We start from the raw sequence: 13,498 nt of genomic DNA, 5'->3' as shown, positions 1-13,498 counted from the left end.
TCAGAAGGCTAGCTAAGAATAGAAAAAGAATGAATAACAAAGGCTTGTCTCTGACCGAGACAGTCTGCACAGGTGAACTGTGATTGGCCGTTAATTCCAAACAACCAGATGAGACCAATCACAGATTCCCCCTGTTGCATTCCACAGCAGCAGATAAGAATTGTTTACAGTTTGTTCCTGAGGCCTCTCAGCTTCTCAGGAGGGAAAAATCCTAAGGAAAGGATTTTTCCTAAGACATGTCAGTGACAGCCCCCCACGTGTCCCCTCCAAGCACCTGGGCTGAGTCCATGGCACCAAGCAGCAGAGCTGCTGAGCACAGAGCAGAGACAGGCTCTTTATCACCTCATGAACCACACAGACATGAAGGGCCAAATCTACTGAAGGCATCCAGTGCCTCATCTATCCTGGGGCACAAAACTCCATGAAAAAGAGCGGGGTGGTTTGGAGGTGGCATCTGAACTGCCTGGCTTCAGAATCCCTGCAAGGTAGATAATGTTCCCTGCCAGTCAGGCATTGTGGGCTCCTCCACGGTCAAAGGAGGGCAATACACTCCACAGGGCTGATTGCTCTGCTCTGATAGCAAGGAAAAGTGGATGATTAGCTCAAATGCATGTACTTGAGGTTCAGCAAAATCAGCCCAGAGAACAGCAGCAGTCCCTGCTAAGCTCAGAGAGGCACTGCAGGCCATGGGAGGGACCCAGTGCAGCCCTCCCCTAGGTCTGAAGCAATGCATAAGCTGTGGCACACAAGCACTGGAGTGACAGGCAGGACATCTGTGCTCTATTACCACCATCAAACACTTCCTCTGGCCACAGTTTCTACCAGTTCCGTTGAGGAGAGTCGTCCTTAATATTGACAACAGCACAACAAACCTTTACTCTGACAGATGAAAGATTTCAAACAGTTTAAACTGGCAGGAGGAGGGAAAAAGTACCTTGTATTTCCACTCCTCCATATCTCATCAACCGTTTGTGCTCTTTCTATTGCAAAGCCTTGAGAACCCAACTTGCCCTCCCATTCTTCCCCCTATAAACATCAGTTCTGATCCTATGGAAACTGCACAGCAGCAGCTCTTTGGTCTCCAGTTATCTTCTTAAGTGCAGCTGGTCACTGCAAGGGCCACCAGGCACTTCAGGTTACAGACACTATCCATGGACCCTGTAAGAGCAGCTAAGGGACCCCAAGGTGATTCCTTCCACACAGCTATGGCATGACACAACCCATCTGCCTATGGCCACAGGAACACAGGCAAAGCCCCCAGTGGAACAGTGCTTGCAAAGCCACATGACAGAACCTATTAGCTCAATGCAATCCAAAAAAACAGACAAAAGGAGGATCATCTTTTCTTCTGGACATGCTACAAAAGCAGATCACATGCCCTCACCATGTTCCTTCTGGAGCTGGAGTGAAATATCGAAGGATAATTCACAACACATTTGGCTACACTTGAGGAAAGAGAAAGAGAGCACAGGGCAGTATCTCCAGAAGGCCACAGAAACTCACCTCTTATTAACTCTGTTCTTTTTTACCTCCCCCGCATCTGAGAGCTCCGGGAGCAGCTCCAGCACCATTGCATCAGCAGTCCTGCCAGGACCCATTCCACATGCTGAGCAGTTTCTGAAGGAAAAAAGCATTTCCTGACATCTGTTGTGAATTCACTGCTCTCCTCCTCCCCCACCTCATTTCAGCCCATGCTCCTCTCCAGCTCCCCCTCCACTGTCACCTGCCCAGCTGACCAGGGCTCAGCAGTGCGAGCTGAGGATCTCTGTGCAGAACTGATGGCACACACCTCTTCCAGCCCTGCCCATCCCCTGCTGCCTTCCCTACCTGCTGTTGGCACCGGATTTTGCTCTTTGGCACTGAGCTGTCTGACCCTAACCCAGCAAATCCTTTGTGTCTGTACCTTCTTTCTCATGCCCAAGTCTTTCCTACTAGAACTACACCTTGGAGCATTGGCTAAATTAAAAGAAGCACTGTAGGACTTGAACCCAGGACCAGGCTTGTTACTCTCTTCTCACTCCCACCTGAAATGGAGCTATTGCAATGCTGATAATTCCAAGGATTGACAAGGAATGATTTCCACAATTACTTGACTCCCATCAGAAGTTTTCCTTCATGTTCTCCCTCACCTTTCATTTCCTGAACAGCTGCACAGTCCTGTTAAAAACTTCAAGCATCAAGTTTATTTGAAGGATAATACTGTTTAGAGACACAGCAAACTCTTTCTGTCAGCTTTTGCACTTACAAACAGGGATGCAGGTTTTTAAGGAACCAAGAGTCAATAATGATCTTGATACTTCCCCCCACACTGCAGAATTTTAAACAATCTGGATATCTCAGTGCAGCCCCCAAGGTTTTGTTTTTGGCAGGATACGACAGACACCACCACATACACCAAGCATGTAGTAGATTTTATTAAGCAGAACTTTGGTTCTAAGTATTCCACCCTCATTCTTGTAATACCTTTAGTTAAAAACAATTATACAAGAGCAAATACAAAAAATATTAAATTATGAAAACAAATCCATTAAGGCTCCCTTTTTATATTTATATATATTTATATATGTACACTCAAACAAGTGCAGATATTAACAGAATGTTAAAGCCACAAAAAAAGCTAAAAAATTTACTACTATACTATCAAAAGCAAGAGTTTTTTAAAAAGTACAAAGTGGTAAGTGAGCAATTTTCAGATCACTGAAAGATTTGCTGGATTGCTTCAAAACCCACAAAGCTGAAGGGCAGAGCAGGAATTGCTTACACTCACTGCAAGCAGTTTCTTACTTGAGTAGCTGCACAGGACACTTGTGGTGTGACTAACTGGCCACCCATGGAAGGGTTGCCCAATCCTGACTTCAAATACAAGCTTTTTCCTCTCAGAATTGATATGAAGGTGGCTGGGGTTCCTAGGCTAAAGGATTAGCAGGACTCAAAGATGTTCTAACACACACGTTGGTGTTCTGTTCACACAGAGAGTTAATTCCAATGAAAAACAAGAAAAAAACCAAAAAAACCACTTCATGCTGTATGTACAAGGGAGTTTTCTGGCCTCCTGTGCTTCAGAACGAGAAACTCTACCCTGAATACAGGCTAACCTGGGGAGAAAGCAGGCTGCCTTTAGCCTTGAGGGCCAGATCCAACACAGCCACTGAAGCCAAACAGGGGTTCTTTGTCCCCCACCAGTCCCAATGCCACCAATTTCATTTCACTGTGAATGTGTGGTAGGATTGCCATGATCACCAAGGGGAAATGGCTAACACCAAATGGTCTGCTCAAGCCAGAGGAAGGTTTCCTCACTCACTTCTAGACTTTTCCATACTGAGCAGGAGGTGAATGTGGAGCTGAAACCAAGAGGCAGGATGTTTGGTAGGCTGGGAACAGCTAAGATGAAGCATGAGTGGGGTGTAGAAGTCTCAGACATAGTGTGCTGTCTCAACTACATGACAAAAATCAGTGCAAGCGTTGGAATGATATATTGCCAGAAAGGATCCTCTCTTGCCAGGGGAAGGGAAGAAGAGAGGGAAGTACCTGCAGCATTCAGGGTGCTCCTATGTTGAGATAATACATGGAAGAGTCTTACATTTGGCCTTTGTCTTTTGTATGTTCATAATCTGAACAGTCTTAGACCATCTTCACATTTAATCTTCTAGATGTGAGTCACACTGCAAGTCTAAATCAATGGCAATATGCTTATCACAATTCAATTTACCCTCAATCTGATTATGTCCTCACAAAAAAATGCCTGTATCTTAACAAATTAAAGTCTGTATCTAGGAAGCATTTCTAATTGTGAGTGTATTGTCCCCAGTGCTAATCTGAAATTGTATTTAAAATGTCCAATACTTATAGAAAAGGCAAAAGGAACTATAAAAACCAAGCAAACAACCCTCCACCACACCTTTACAATACAAACATGCCACTGCTGATATTAATAAAAAGTGTTCTCAAACAGTTATGTCCAATGTAATTACAAAGTAGAAATTATTGTGTTTAGCATCCTAAGGCAAAGGCTAGGGATTGGATCCTCAGCAGGTATGTATGAACACAGTTTCAGTGAGAGCTAGGACTGCTCTGACCAAGGAAGATGAGGGTTTCTCCCCACATTGTGAAGATACATCTGCACCCAATCACACCAGGTAAGAATCCAATTCTATAATCCTACATGAGCAATCTGTTCCCCACTCCTCATCCCAGGCTTTCCTGGATAACTAGTAGTCATAAGCATGAAGGATCAGATTCTGTCATCCCTGTGCAAGCTGAGCAATATTTTATGCAATGGCAAGTCACAGGGGCAACTTGTGAAAAGGCAGAAGATGACAGAATTGGACCCAAAGTCTCAGTGGTAACAAACTTCTTTCTTGAGACTGAATGAAGGATGGGATAAAATGAATTTCATTTTATGCCTCACTTTAGGCAAAAAAAATCCATTTCAGTAGATCCCAGTAATTGGTCTGATCTGGTTTAAACACTTCTCTACTGCAGAAACTGCAACAAGTGTCTGCAAGCAAAGAGTAGGAACTGATGGTAGATCAGTTCCAATAAATGAGTTCAAACACTACCAAGTGATGTGTTAACACTGTACTCTGTTCAGCATGTCCTTGGAGGAGAAAGGCCACAACATCAAGGTAAGCAGGATTTCAAAACATGAAAAGTAGAAGACAGAAAATTTTGCTTTGAGAGGTAAATTCACAGGTAGGACTTCACAGGCCTGTACACAACAGTGTAAGTTTACAGACAGAGACAAATCAGCCTCTGGAGTCTCCCTGTGAAAGGATCATCAGATTTTCATTCTTTCATAGCCCAAATTCTACATGCCAAACAGCAAAAAATGGGCTTTAAGGCTGCTTAACTTTTCACTGCTGGTGAATTTTAAGCATTCTCATCTTGCCCACACCTACCTATTCTAGTGGGGATGGGCAGCAGTAATCAGCACACCTCATATTCTCCTAGATTTAATAAAAATTCCAACTAAACACACATTATTGTGGGATATACACAAGCTGTAGGGCTAGATGGAGGACATCTATCTGCTCAGCAAAGCTTGATATAACAGGAGGATTTTTGATCTGTTTTAAAGCAAAATATAATCTGTATATCTCCACTAAACGAGGATCACAAGAGTTAAAGCAGTGCAACACTGAAGGAGTTTCTCTAGTATCCTGGTTAAAATCTCTGAGAAAGCATGTCAGCCTGGTCCATGACACTGAACTGACAAAGACACTCCTTATTCATTGATCTCAGGACTGTATTTGGCAAGTCGATCTGTTTACGATATTGTCTTTTTAATCCACACGTCCCAGGAATTAAAAATCTCATCTTCAGTAAGTGTCAGCTGATGCAGTTATTTTGCCTCTTGAGGGGCAGATGTGAGACAACTTGCAAAAGCCTCTCCGTGCAGGAAAGCTGGAAGTCTAAGCAGGCTCTGGCTCTAGGAGTCTGGTGCTTCTGTTGCTTCCTGGACCGTCCTCCTCAAGTTGCCCTTGACTTTGACAAATTCAGGTGCATTTTCCTGCTCTTCCTGTATCTTCTGCTTCTCCAGTTCCAGCTTAAAAGGGAATCACATGTTAAAAAAATAGTTTAGAAAACACATCATTGAAATGCAAGACAAAAAACGAAAGGTTTCAATAACTGGCCATGCCAAACTCTTTAAATTGCTTCCTTTCTTTGTCTCATGGAAAAGATAAAATTGCTTTTCTTTGGGAGTATCTGTTCTCATAAACAATAAATCTTTTCAAATCCTTGGCTCTAGCTTGTTCCAGATGTCCACCTTTGCCAGACTGACAAAAACTCTGCAAGCGCAGTACAAGAACAAGATGAAGCATTTTTTAAGAAATTCTTGGACATCTTCATTAAAGAAACAACAGTAATTCCCTTCTCTGGCTTTTACAACAGACCAAGGAAGAATGTGCCTCATGGGAGAACATGTGAACAGCTACTGCTGAGCACACCTGCAGAACTGATTTCTGAATGTTTAGGTATGAGGTTCTGTATCTAACTTGAGCCTCTTTAAGAGTATCTGGATTCTCTACCACAAAAAGCAATAAAAACCCAAAAATCTTTGTTGGCCCTTAGCCATTTTTGAGAGCCATTCACTGCCCTTTTTAAACAAGCTGGAGCTCCTGCCCATGCAGACACTTGAAATTTCCATGTGAGGCATGGAAATGCTTTGTGTGGCAAGGCTCTGCAGAGCCCACCCAGCACAGGCTCACACATGGCACAGAATATGGATTGCTTAGCCATCCTTAGGGAAGGCAGACCAGTTGGCAGAAAGGGAGGAAAAAACCCTTTAGAAAACTAACAAAAGTGCCTGAAATGAGCTTTTTTTTAATCTTTTTTATCAGACCAAGGTCTCCCTTATTAATGAGGACCACGTACAGCACACCTTAATAATCTCTCCTTTGTCTCTGGCTCACTGACAAGGGACATGCCTTGTTTCTATAAATCAGAACAATGTCCCTCCATGAGTCATGTTGTCAATTAATGCCATTCTTATGATGTTTACAAAGTCACAGCACTGTTTCCATGGGCAGGCTTTTCCTCTTCTAACAGAATTTTCTAATCTACATAATCTATGTTGGATGGCTCAGTTTTAAATCAAATCTTCCCACAAGCTGGGCCCTTAAGAGAAATAAGAAAAATGACAGGATGATACACTTAAAAATACAATAGCTTTCTCCAAAAATATTTCTAAACCTAATTAAAACAAAAAAAAAAAAAAACCCAACCTATAATAAAACCCTAAAACCTATAATGATTGGATTACATGTAATTTTTAACAGCAATTATTTGGTTTAATTGATTTCTTTTGAGAAACACAGGAGGTACTGTTTTAAAGTATTTATTTATAGCATTAATTTGTTTTAAAATTGCTCGATGCACAGTGACTTCTCTGATGAGCTGTTTCACTGTAGAGATATTTTCTCTCAGGCACACAAAGTGCTTCCAGAGGCACAGAGACATTTGACTGGTCCTGAGCCTGGCAAAAAGCTTCACCATGAGGAACTCCAACTCCACATCATCTCCATGCAAAGGGTCTGAGGATTTTTTCTTTCACTTGAAAACACCAATGGGCACACACACTTTAAGATAACAAAAGATCTTTGAAAAGTTATCTAGTTTCTTACATAACCCAGGAGAATCTATTGGTTTTAATTCATTAAATGTAATTTTGATGTACTACAGCCTAACAGCCATTCTTAGTGGATCATAGTTAGACTACAAAAATTGACTAAAACCACCACAGTTTCAATGGTTAAATAGCATCAGTGCTCCACACACATTCCTGTTGGCTGGTGCAGGATTCATTTGACCAAAGGCAGACCCCATCAGCAGTTCCTAAACAGTAAGTGACAACAGGTAATTAAAGAGTATGATTTGACTTATCCTAAGAGATACCTGAATTTAACCTGGGGAAATATGCAAAAAAATTGGCTGCTGCTTCTTTTCTGTCTACAAAGGGAGCCTCAGGTGAGCAGCTCAGATGCAGATGTGTAAATGTCAGTTATTCCTCATCTTACCTGCTCCAGTTTCTGCTGCCGTTTCAGTAGTTCTATTTCCAGGTCTGACTTCTTCTTCTGTGCTTCCTCTTCTTTTTGTTGTTTAATAACTTGATCTCGTTTCCTTTTCTCCATCACCTTCTGTAGCTCTGGTTTGTTCTGAGGTGCAAGACCCCTTCAAGTTATGGGGGGGGGGGGGGGGGGGGTAGAAAAAAAGAGATCAGTTTCAATTAGCAGGAATTCATACAGAATTGCAGGCAGCTTTACTAAAAATCAAGCAGTTGCCTATTTGGATACATTGGGATGTAAATCAATAAATAAAAGCAAAAAACATGCAGATATTTGCCTGATTTCTAACCAGTATCCTAAGCTAAAATTTAAGCCTTTAAGATTTTTCCCTTTAATGTGCATGCCAGTATTTCTCCTGTATACTTCATTAACTTTCATCTTCAGCCTTCACTGTATTATCTTGATTCCAGAAGAAGGGACTGAAAAAACCATCACAAATGAAGACACTATCAGACCTAGAAACAAATTTTGGACAAGAAGAATTTGCTTGGTGCCTGATAACTCTGAAGGACTGGGTTCAGACAGTCCTGTGCAGGCTATTCTGCCCATAGAAGTCTGCATGGCCAAAACTAAAAAGTGGTCTGTCCCACTGCTCCTGGAAATCATGGATTCTCTCCTTTCCTTGAAAATGTGACAGCTTTACCCACGCCTGGCTGTGAAACTATTTCCAGTGAGAGCTCCCAGGCTACACTAAACATCACAAAGAGCCTAAGACAACAAAAATCAAGAATAAAAAAGTTGCCATCACCTTGGAGACTGGACAAAGCCTGGAGGACTCCCCCTCTGAGAAGCCTTTAGGTGCTACATGAACTGAATGTTTTGAGCCTATTCAGCACAAATTGCTTTCCAAGCCAGCTACTCTGGGATGAGAAAGCTCACTCCTTGGGAAGATGCATGACATTATTTATACAGGCACACACATGGTTACTCATTCCTACTTATTTTTGTGACTTCAGCTGTTTCTTTTATCTCTGTAATGCTATGATGGTTTCAGAATTTGTTATAAGATTCAAAGCTCTCCCTGTTATTCAGGTATTAGCATCACTTACAGCGGAGCAGAGAGATCTGAAATTTGTTTTTGTTATTGTTGTGTTTCCTGGGAAGACGATTATGTGAAAGCATCCAGCGTTAAGCTTAACATCAACCATTTTTTATTTCAACTTTAGGAAATTCAATAACCTGAACAAGCTTTCAGAAAGCGTATTTTTACCCTCTCTACTTGCTATACATCTGTGGTTGCCTAATTATTCATTAATATGCATATCTGACAGCATGTCCAATAAAACATTAAAATGCCATTTTATGGTGGCATCTAGGAATGACTCCATATATTATGCAACACACTATCCCTGTAGATACCCTGACAGCAAAATCAAATATTTAGCAACACCAAATGCTGTTCCCTATTTCTCATAGTAGATCTCATGGCCTGAGTGCAACAGAAGCTACAAGACTGTGTTCATATTTTATGTTTCATGCTATTTTAATTACATTTTAGCACATAAAACTGAAGTCAGGAAAGAAAAACTGAAGTCATTTTTTACTACTACTACTACTGGATTGGTGAGAGCAGAGTCAGTGGAAGCTTCCACACTGGCAATCAGTAGTCAAAACAGCCACAAACCAGAAAGCAGCTGCTAAGTAACATCACTGTTGCTGCTTTTCTCACTGAGGTTGCACCATAACAAAGCAGAGGCACTGACTGGTTCACGTGTGCTGTAACAAAGGCAAGCCACAGAAGCTACAAGTAAATGCAACTCCTCAGTCCAATCAGGTGGGGGTGGCAGATCTGTAACAGAACTATAAAGTCAATCCTGTTTCCACTGCTATGTAAAAAGGAAAAGCAACAAATTGGTGGATACTGGATTAACTGGGGTCCTGTATCACCTCTTGGTGACTGTTCTGGTTAAATCACAAATCCTAAGGCTTTGATATAGAGCAACAAAAGTGTGTTACAACACAAATGAGGGCTGAGAGGGTTAAAACCTCTGGAAGGGACAGAACCAATATTCTGCAGAGCTGAGGTTAACTCCTAATAAGTAAAAATAATTTAAGTGACCAGTGCCTTGAGGTAGAATCACCTGAATCTTTTTTCTTTTTTTCTCCCCAAAACAACTACCCTTTCTGCAAGTGAATAACTATACCAGTTCTAGACCTGACAGTGCTCACAGGAGGCATGGAGAATGACTGGACCAGTACTAACATCTTCAACATCCATTTCTGGCTGTTCAGAGCTGATGGGCCCAAAAAGTGAAGCTGCTGATGTCTACATTGAGTCTTTGCAACAAAATAAGCAGCCTGTCAAGCAGACTTCTGTAAGAGCACTGAAAGTCCTCCTTACACTTGAAAGTTTGCTGTAACAAAACAGAACAGAGCCTAATGTCTACATTACTGAGAAGCCTCCTATCAGAGCTGGCACAGTGACACAAAGCACATAAGACTAACCTCCCTCTAAAAGATACCAATTTTTCTGCTGGTAGAAATCCTCAAAGTATTTATTTCTGCACCAATAAATAGGAATCTAAAATTACCAGCTGCAGCTAATCAAAATTACAATAAGAGAAGAGAGGGAATTGAGGTCTGCACAACTTTTCCGTGTAACAGGATATCTTCCTAGAAGAAAAGGACTTCATACTATTTAAAAGTGCTTTATGCTTTCATAAACTTAAAAGAAAAAAAATAGTCTTAATTTATTGCAGCCTCCACATCCTCTAGATTAAGATAATCAGGAAACTTCAACTATTTTTCCTTCAATGACTATAAACTTCTTGGTGCCAGGAACTGACTTTGATGTTTAATCCCATTAACGAAAAATAGGACAAACACCTATTTAGGCCACTTTCTTCCAATTCAGTTGGCATTCTGTAAAATATCTCTCCTTCTTCATCACTAAAGAAATGCTATATTGTGTATGCAATTCATTTAGAATTAAGTCTCTAAGCCCAGCATTTGTGAGGATTTTGCTACTACATATAAAAAGACCCCTTCTTCCCTCAAAATACTACAATGCTAAAGGATTAAAAAAAAAAAGAGAGAGAGAGAGAGAAAAACTTCCATAATGTGACTCTTCCTGCCAAATACACAAATCCACTTGTGTTGGAATAGCCAAATTCATGGCTTTCTACTCTTCCTTATCAAGGTCCTAGGTCTCAAAAAGTCAGATTGGCTGCTACCACCAGCTTTCTGCTCAAATGCACTCTGAAATACTGTTATTCCACTTCTATTTTATAGATCCCCACACTTTGCCTTTGTAAAGTCCATTTTGGGTGTCTTCAATGCAACAAATCACCAATTGACATCATAGTTGGTTTCTGTTGGTTTAAACAAAGCAGCATCAACAGGCTTTCTGCCTTTTTCTCCACCAGGTGGTCTGGTGGCTATTTTCTTAATGTGTTTTCTAAGTGACTTCTCTGTTGCTGAAGAGATTTATTAATAAAAGTTCAGCTATTTCTGGGCCAAGCGCTTGTGTCTCTGAAGATGATGAAATGAAGACATGGCTGTTTACATCTCTAAAAGCAATATACAGAGCAACAGCTGTGCATCCCATCCTACAGAGGGGCAGGCAGCATTTGCAAAACATACAAAGAAACACTTGTGCAGCAGCAGAGCAGGCCCCAGACTATCACACTGCAGTGTAAGACAGATCAAATAAGTAGAGAACAGTTGCATGTGAAATAAACGACATTTCTCGGATTTAAGAGAAATGGCCTTATAAACTCAGTGCACTGGGAATGGTGAAAGCTCACAGATTTTATCATCCCACTGTTGATAGCAAAATTTTGTCAAACACTTGATGACATTAAGAGTACAAGACAAATTACAGTGGTCAAGTAACTCATATGAAATGTAACAGAGGAGAACTGAACTGCTTCCTCTCAAAACTGACCCTCTGAGTATTTAGAAAAACAAAATGAGAAGCCTTCTACGGCAAGCTTTTGCACTGAAACTCAAACAGAAATAAATGCCATGGTTAAGAATCAGAGTCTTTCAATTTACAAGATCCGAATCAATAAAAAGTGCCTTCTGGGTTTTGGAGACAACATCATTTTGATGAAACTAAAACTCCAGTTGTGTGTTTGGGGTGGGAGAGTGGCACGAGTGATTTTTAGACTCTTACCTTTTCTGATTCATAAGCAGCTCTCTATGGAGATCTTGATGATTTCGGGATGACTTCACAGGATTAATTAATTTCTGAGGTCTAATTAATTCAGGATTGTCATCATCTATGTAGTCTGGTTCAGCCATAATCTTTCTTGGAATGGGAAATGGATCTTTGGGTTCAGTGTCCTTGTTCACAGTATCTGTAAAATGGGAAAAACTGTAGTGAATCTACACTGAAAGGCCTTTTAAAGATGTCCTAAACGACAAAGGCAGCATATTACATTGGCACCAGTCATGATTTTGCTGGCTTAGTTTTGTCTGTACAAAGTAAAGGCTCTCAGAGAAAACATCAGTAGCATTTTTTAAATAGGCAGAAATTTTATAACAATGGCATCTCCAACTGCCTTCATCCAGACACTTGGAGACCAAGAGTTTCCCCCTTTTTGAGAAGAACTTAACAAATAGTTTAATTTAAGTGTGTGAAGACCCATATTGATTTTAATAAGCCTATTCAGATGAAACATTTTTGGATCAGTAGTACTGAGACGCTAAAAACATTTTAAATGCTGTCTATATTAAATACTGTGAATGTGTATCCAAAGCAAAGTCTCATTTTGTGCTGTCAGTGCCATGTCAGCTGTGGGGAAAACACCTCTGTGGATAAGCAAGCCCTGAACTGTATCAAGCAAAAGCTTCCATGTGGAAATGGCCAGATCTGCAATTTTTGTGATGGGGGACTGATTTCTGAGTGGCAAAGCTGAGGAGAAAAAAGTTAGGTGAGATTGCTCTTTAAAGGCTGTATTCTACCCAATGAAAATCCACAGAAATCCACTGACCTGAAGACAATGAATTCATTATTTATTTAATTTAGAAAAGTGGCACTTTCCTATCCTGCTACAGAAAACTTATCTACTCATCAAATCACAACATTTTTAATCAAGAGCTGACAAGTAAACAATAGTTTTCAAATAATTCATATGTGACCATTCATAACCCTTTCCATTAAAAAGCACAGGATGACCAACATCCAAAACAAAGCATGTTCAGGGAAATTCTGTCTCTCTTCACTGTTGTGAAAACCTGCACGCAGAATTTGCAATTGTTGGTTTGATGAAATGTTGGTCCCTCAAAGAGACCCCAAAAATAATCTCATGACATGTGGGTTTACAGAGAGGAATCAATGGGACAGGAAAGAAAAGGCAAGAGCCTTCCATCCTCCTGACTGGCAGAACAGCTGAATGCTGCACACTGTACCCACGGGGCTACAGGACAAACCAGAGAATCATTGGGATTTGCTGTGCTGTTTCCAGCAAAAGCTGAATATGAGCTTTAATTCACATCCCATTGTTACCAGCCCTTCCCTCCCTGTCTCACCCCATGGGCTACAAAACCTATGTTCAGCTGCAGTTTAATCCCTGAACTATTTTCTTTCAGTAAGAATCTCATACTGTTGCTCAGGTCTGATCAAATCCACTTGGTATGGCAGAAAGATTTTCACTTAATACTTCAGCAGATTAAAACTGAACAGGACAACCATCACCCAGATGCAGTTGCTTGTAGGTGAGGAAGCAAAACAACATGAAAGCTTTCAGCAGATGCAAGAAGGTCATTCCAGATTTGAATGTGTCCAGCAGACCTGGCAAAGACCTTTCAGCTTCTTTTTTAGATTGGATGATGTGAACTGTGTTTTATTCGTGCTACATCTCACCAAATTTCTGTGGAGCAACTTCAATGAGAAACAGCTCACCAGTGTGTGCTGCTCTCAGGGTGGCTCCTTCATGAGTTCTTCAAGGCAAGTTCATATAAAGAATTTTTGAATTCTGTGGGGGTGT

At 40.9% G+C, this 13,498-nt stretch overlaps 1 protein-coding gene across 2 annotated transcripts in view; it reads right to left on the bottom strand.

The window, feature by feature from the left end:
* Nucleotides 1-2,390: 2,390 nt before the first annotated feature.
* The window catches only part of FAM107B (family with sequence similarity 107 member B), a 59,055-nt gene continuing 47,947 nt past the window's right edge, over nt 2,391-13,498 (bottom strand). For both annotated transcript variants that reach the window (XM_059847477.1, XM_059847476.1), the window contains 3 exons: nt 11,683-11,866; nt 7,518-7,671; nt 2,391-5,545 (listed from right to left, as the gene is read on the bottom strand). In XM_059847477.1, the coding sequence (XP_059703460.1) occupies nt 5,429-5,545; nt 7,518-7,671; nt 11,683-11,810 (399 nt within the window). In that variant the 5' untranslated portion in view covers nt 11,811-11,866 and the 3' untranslated portion in view covers nt 2,391-5,428. The remainder of the gene's footprint in view (nt 5,546-7,517; nt 7,672-11,682; nt 11,867-13,498) is intronic.

The sequence above is a fragment of the Haemorhous mexicanus genome, chromosome 5, assembly GCF_027477595.1.
Source record: "Haemorhous mexicanus isolate bHaeMex1 chromosome 5, bHaeMex1.pri, whole genome shotgun sequence".
NCBI lineage: Eukaryota > Metazoa > Chordata > Aves > Passeriformes > Fringillidae > Haemorhous > Haemorhous mexicanus.
The sequence above is the reverse complement of the archived record's forward strand: the minus strand, read 5'-3'. Positions and strand labels throughout refer to the sequence as shown.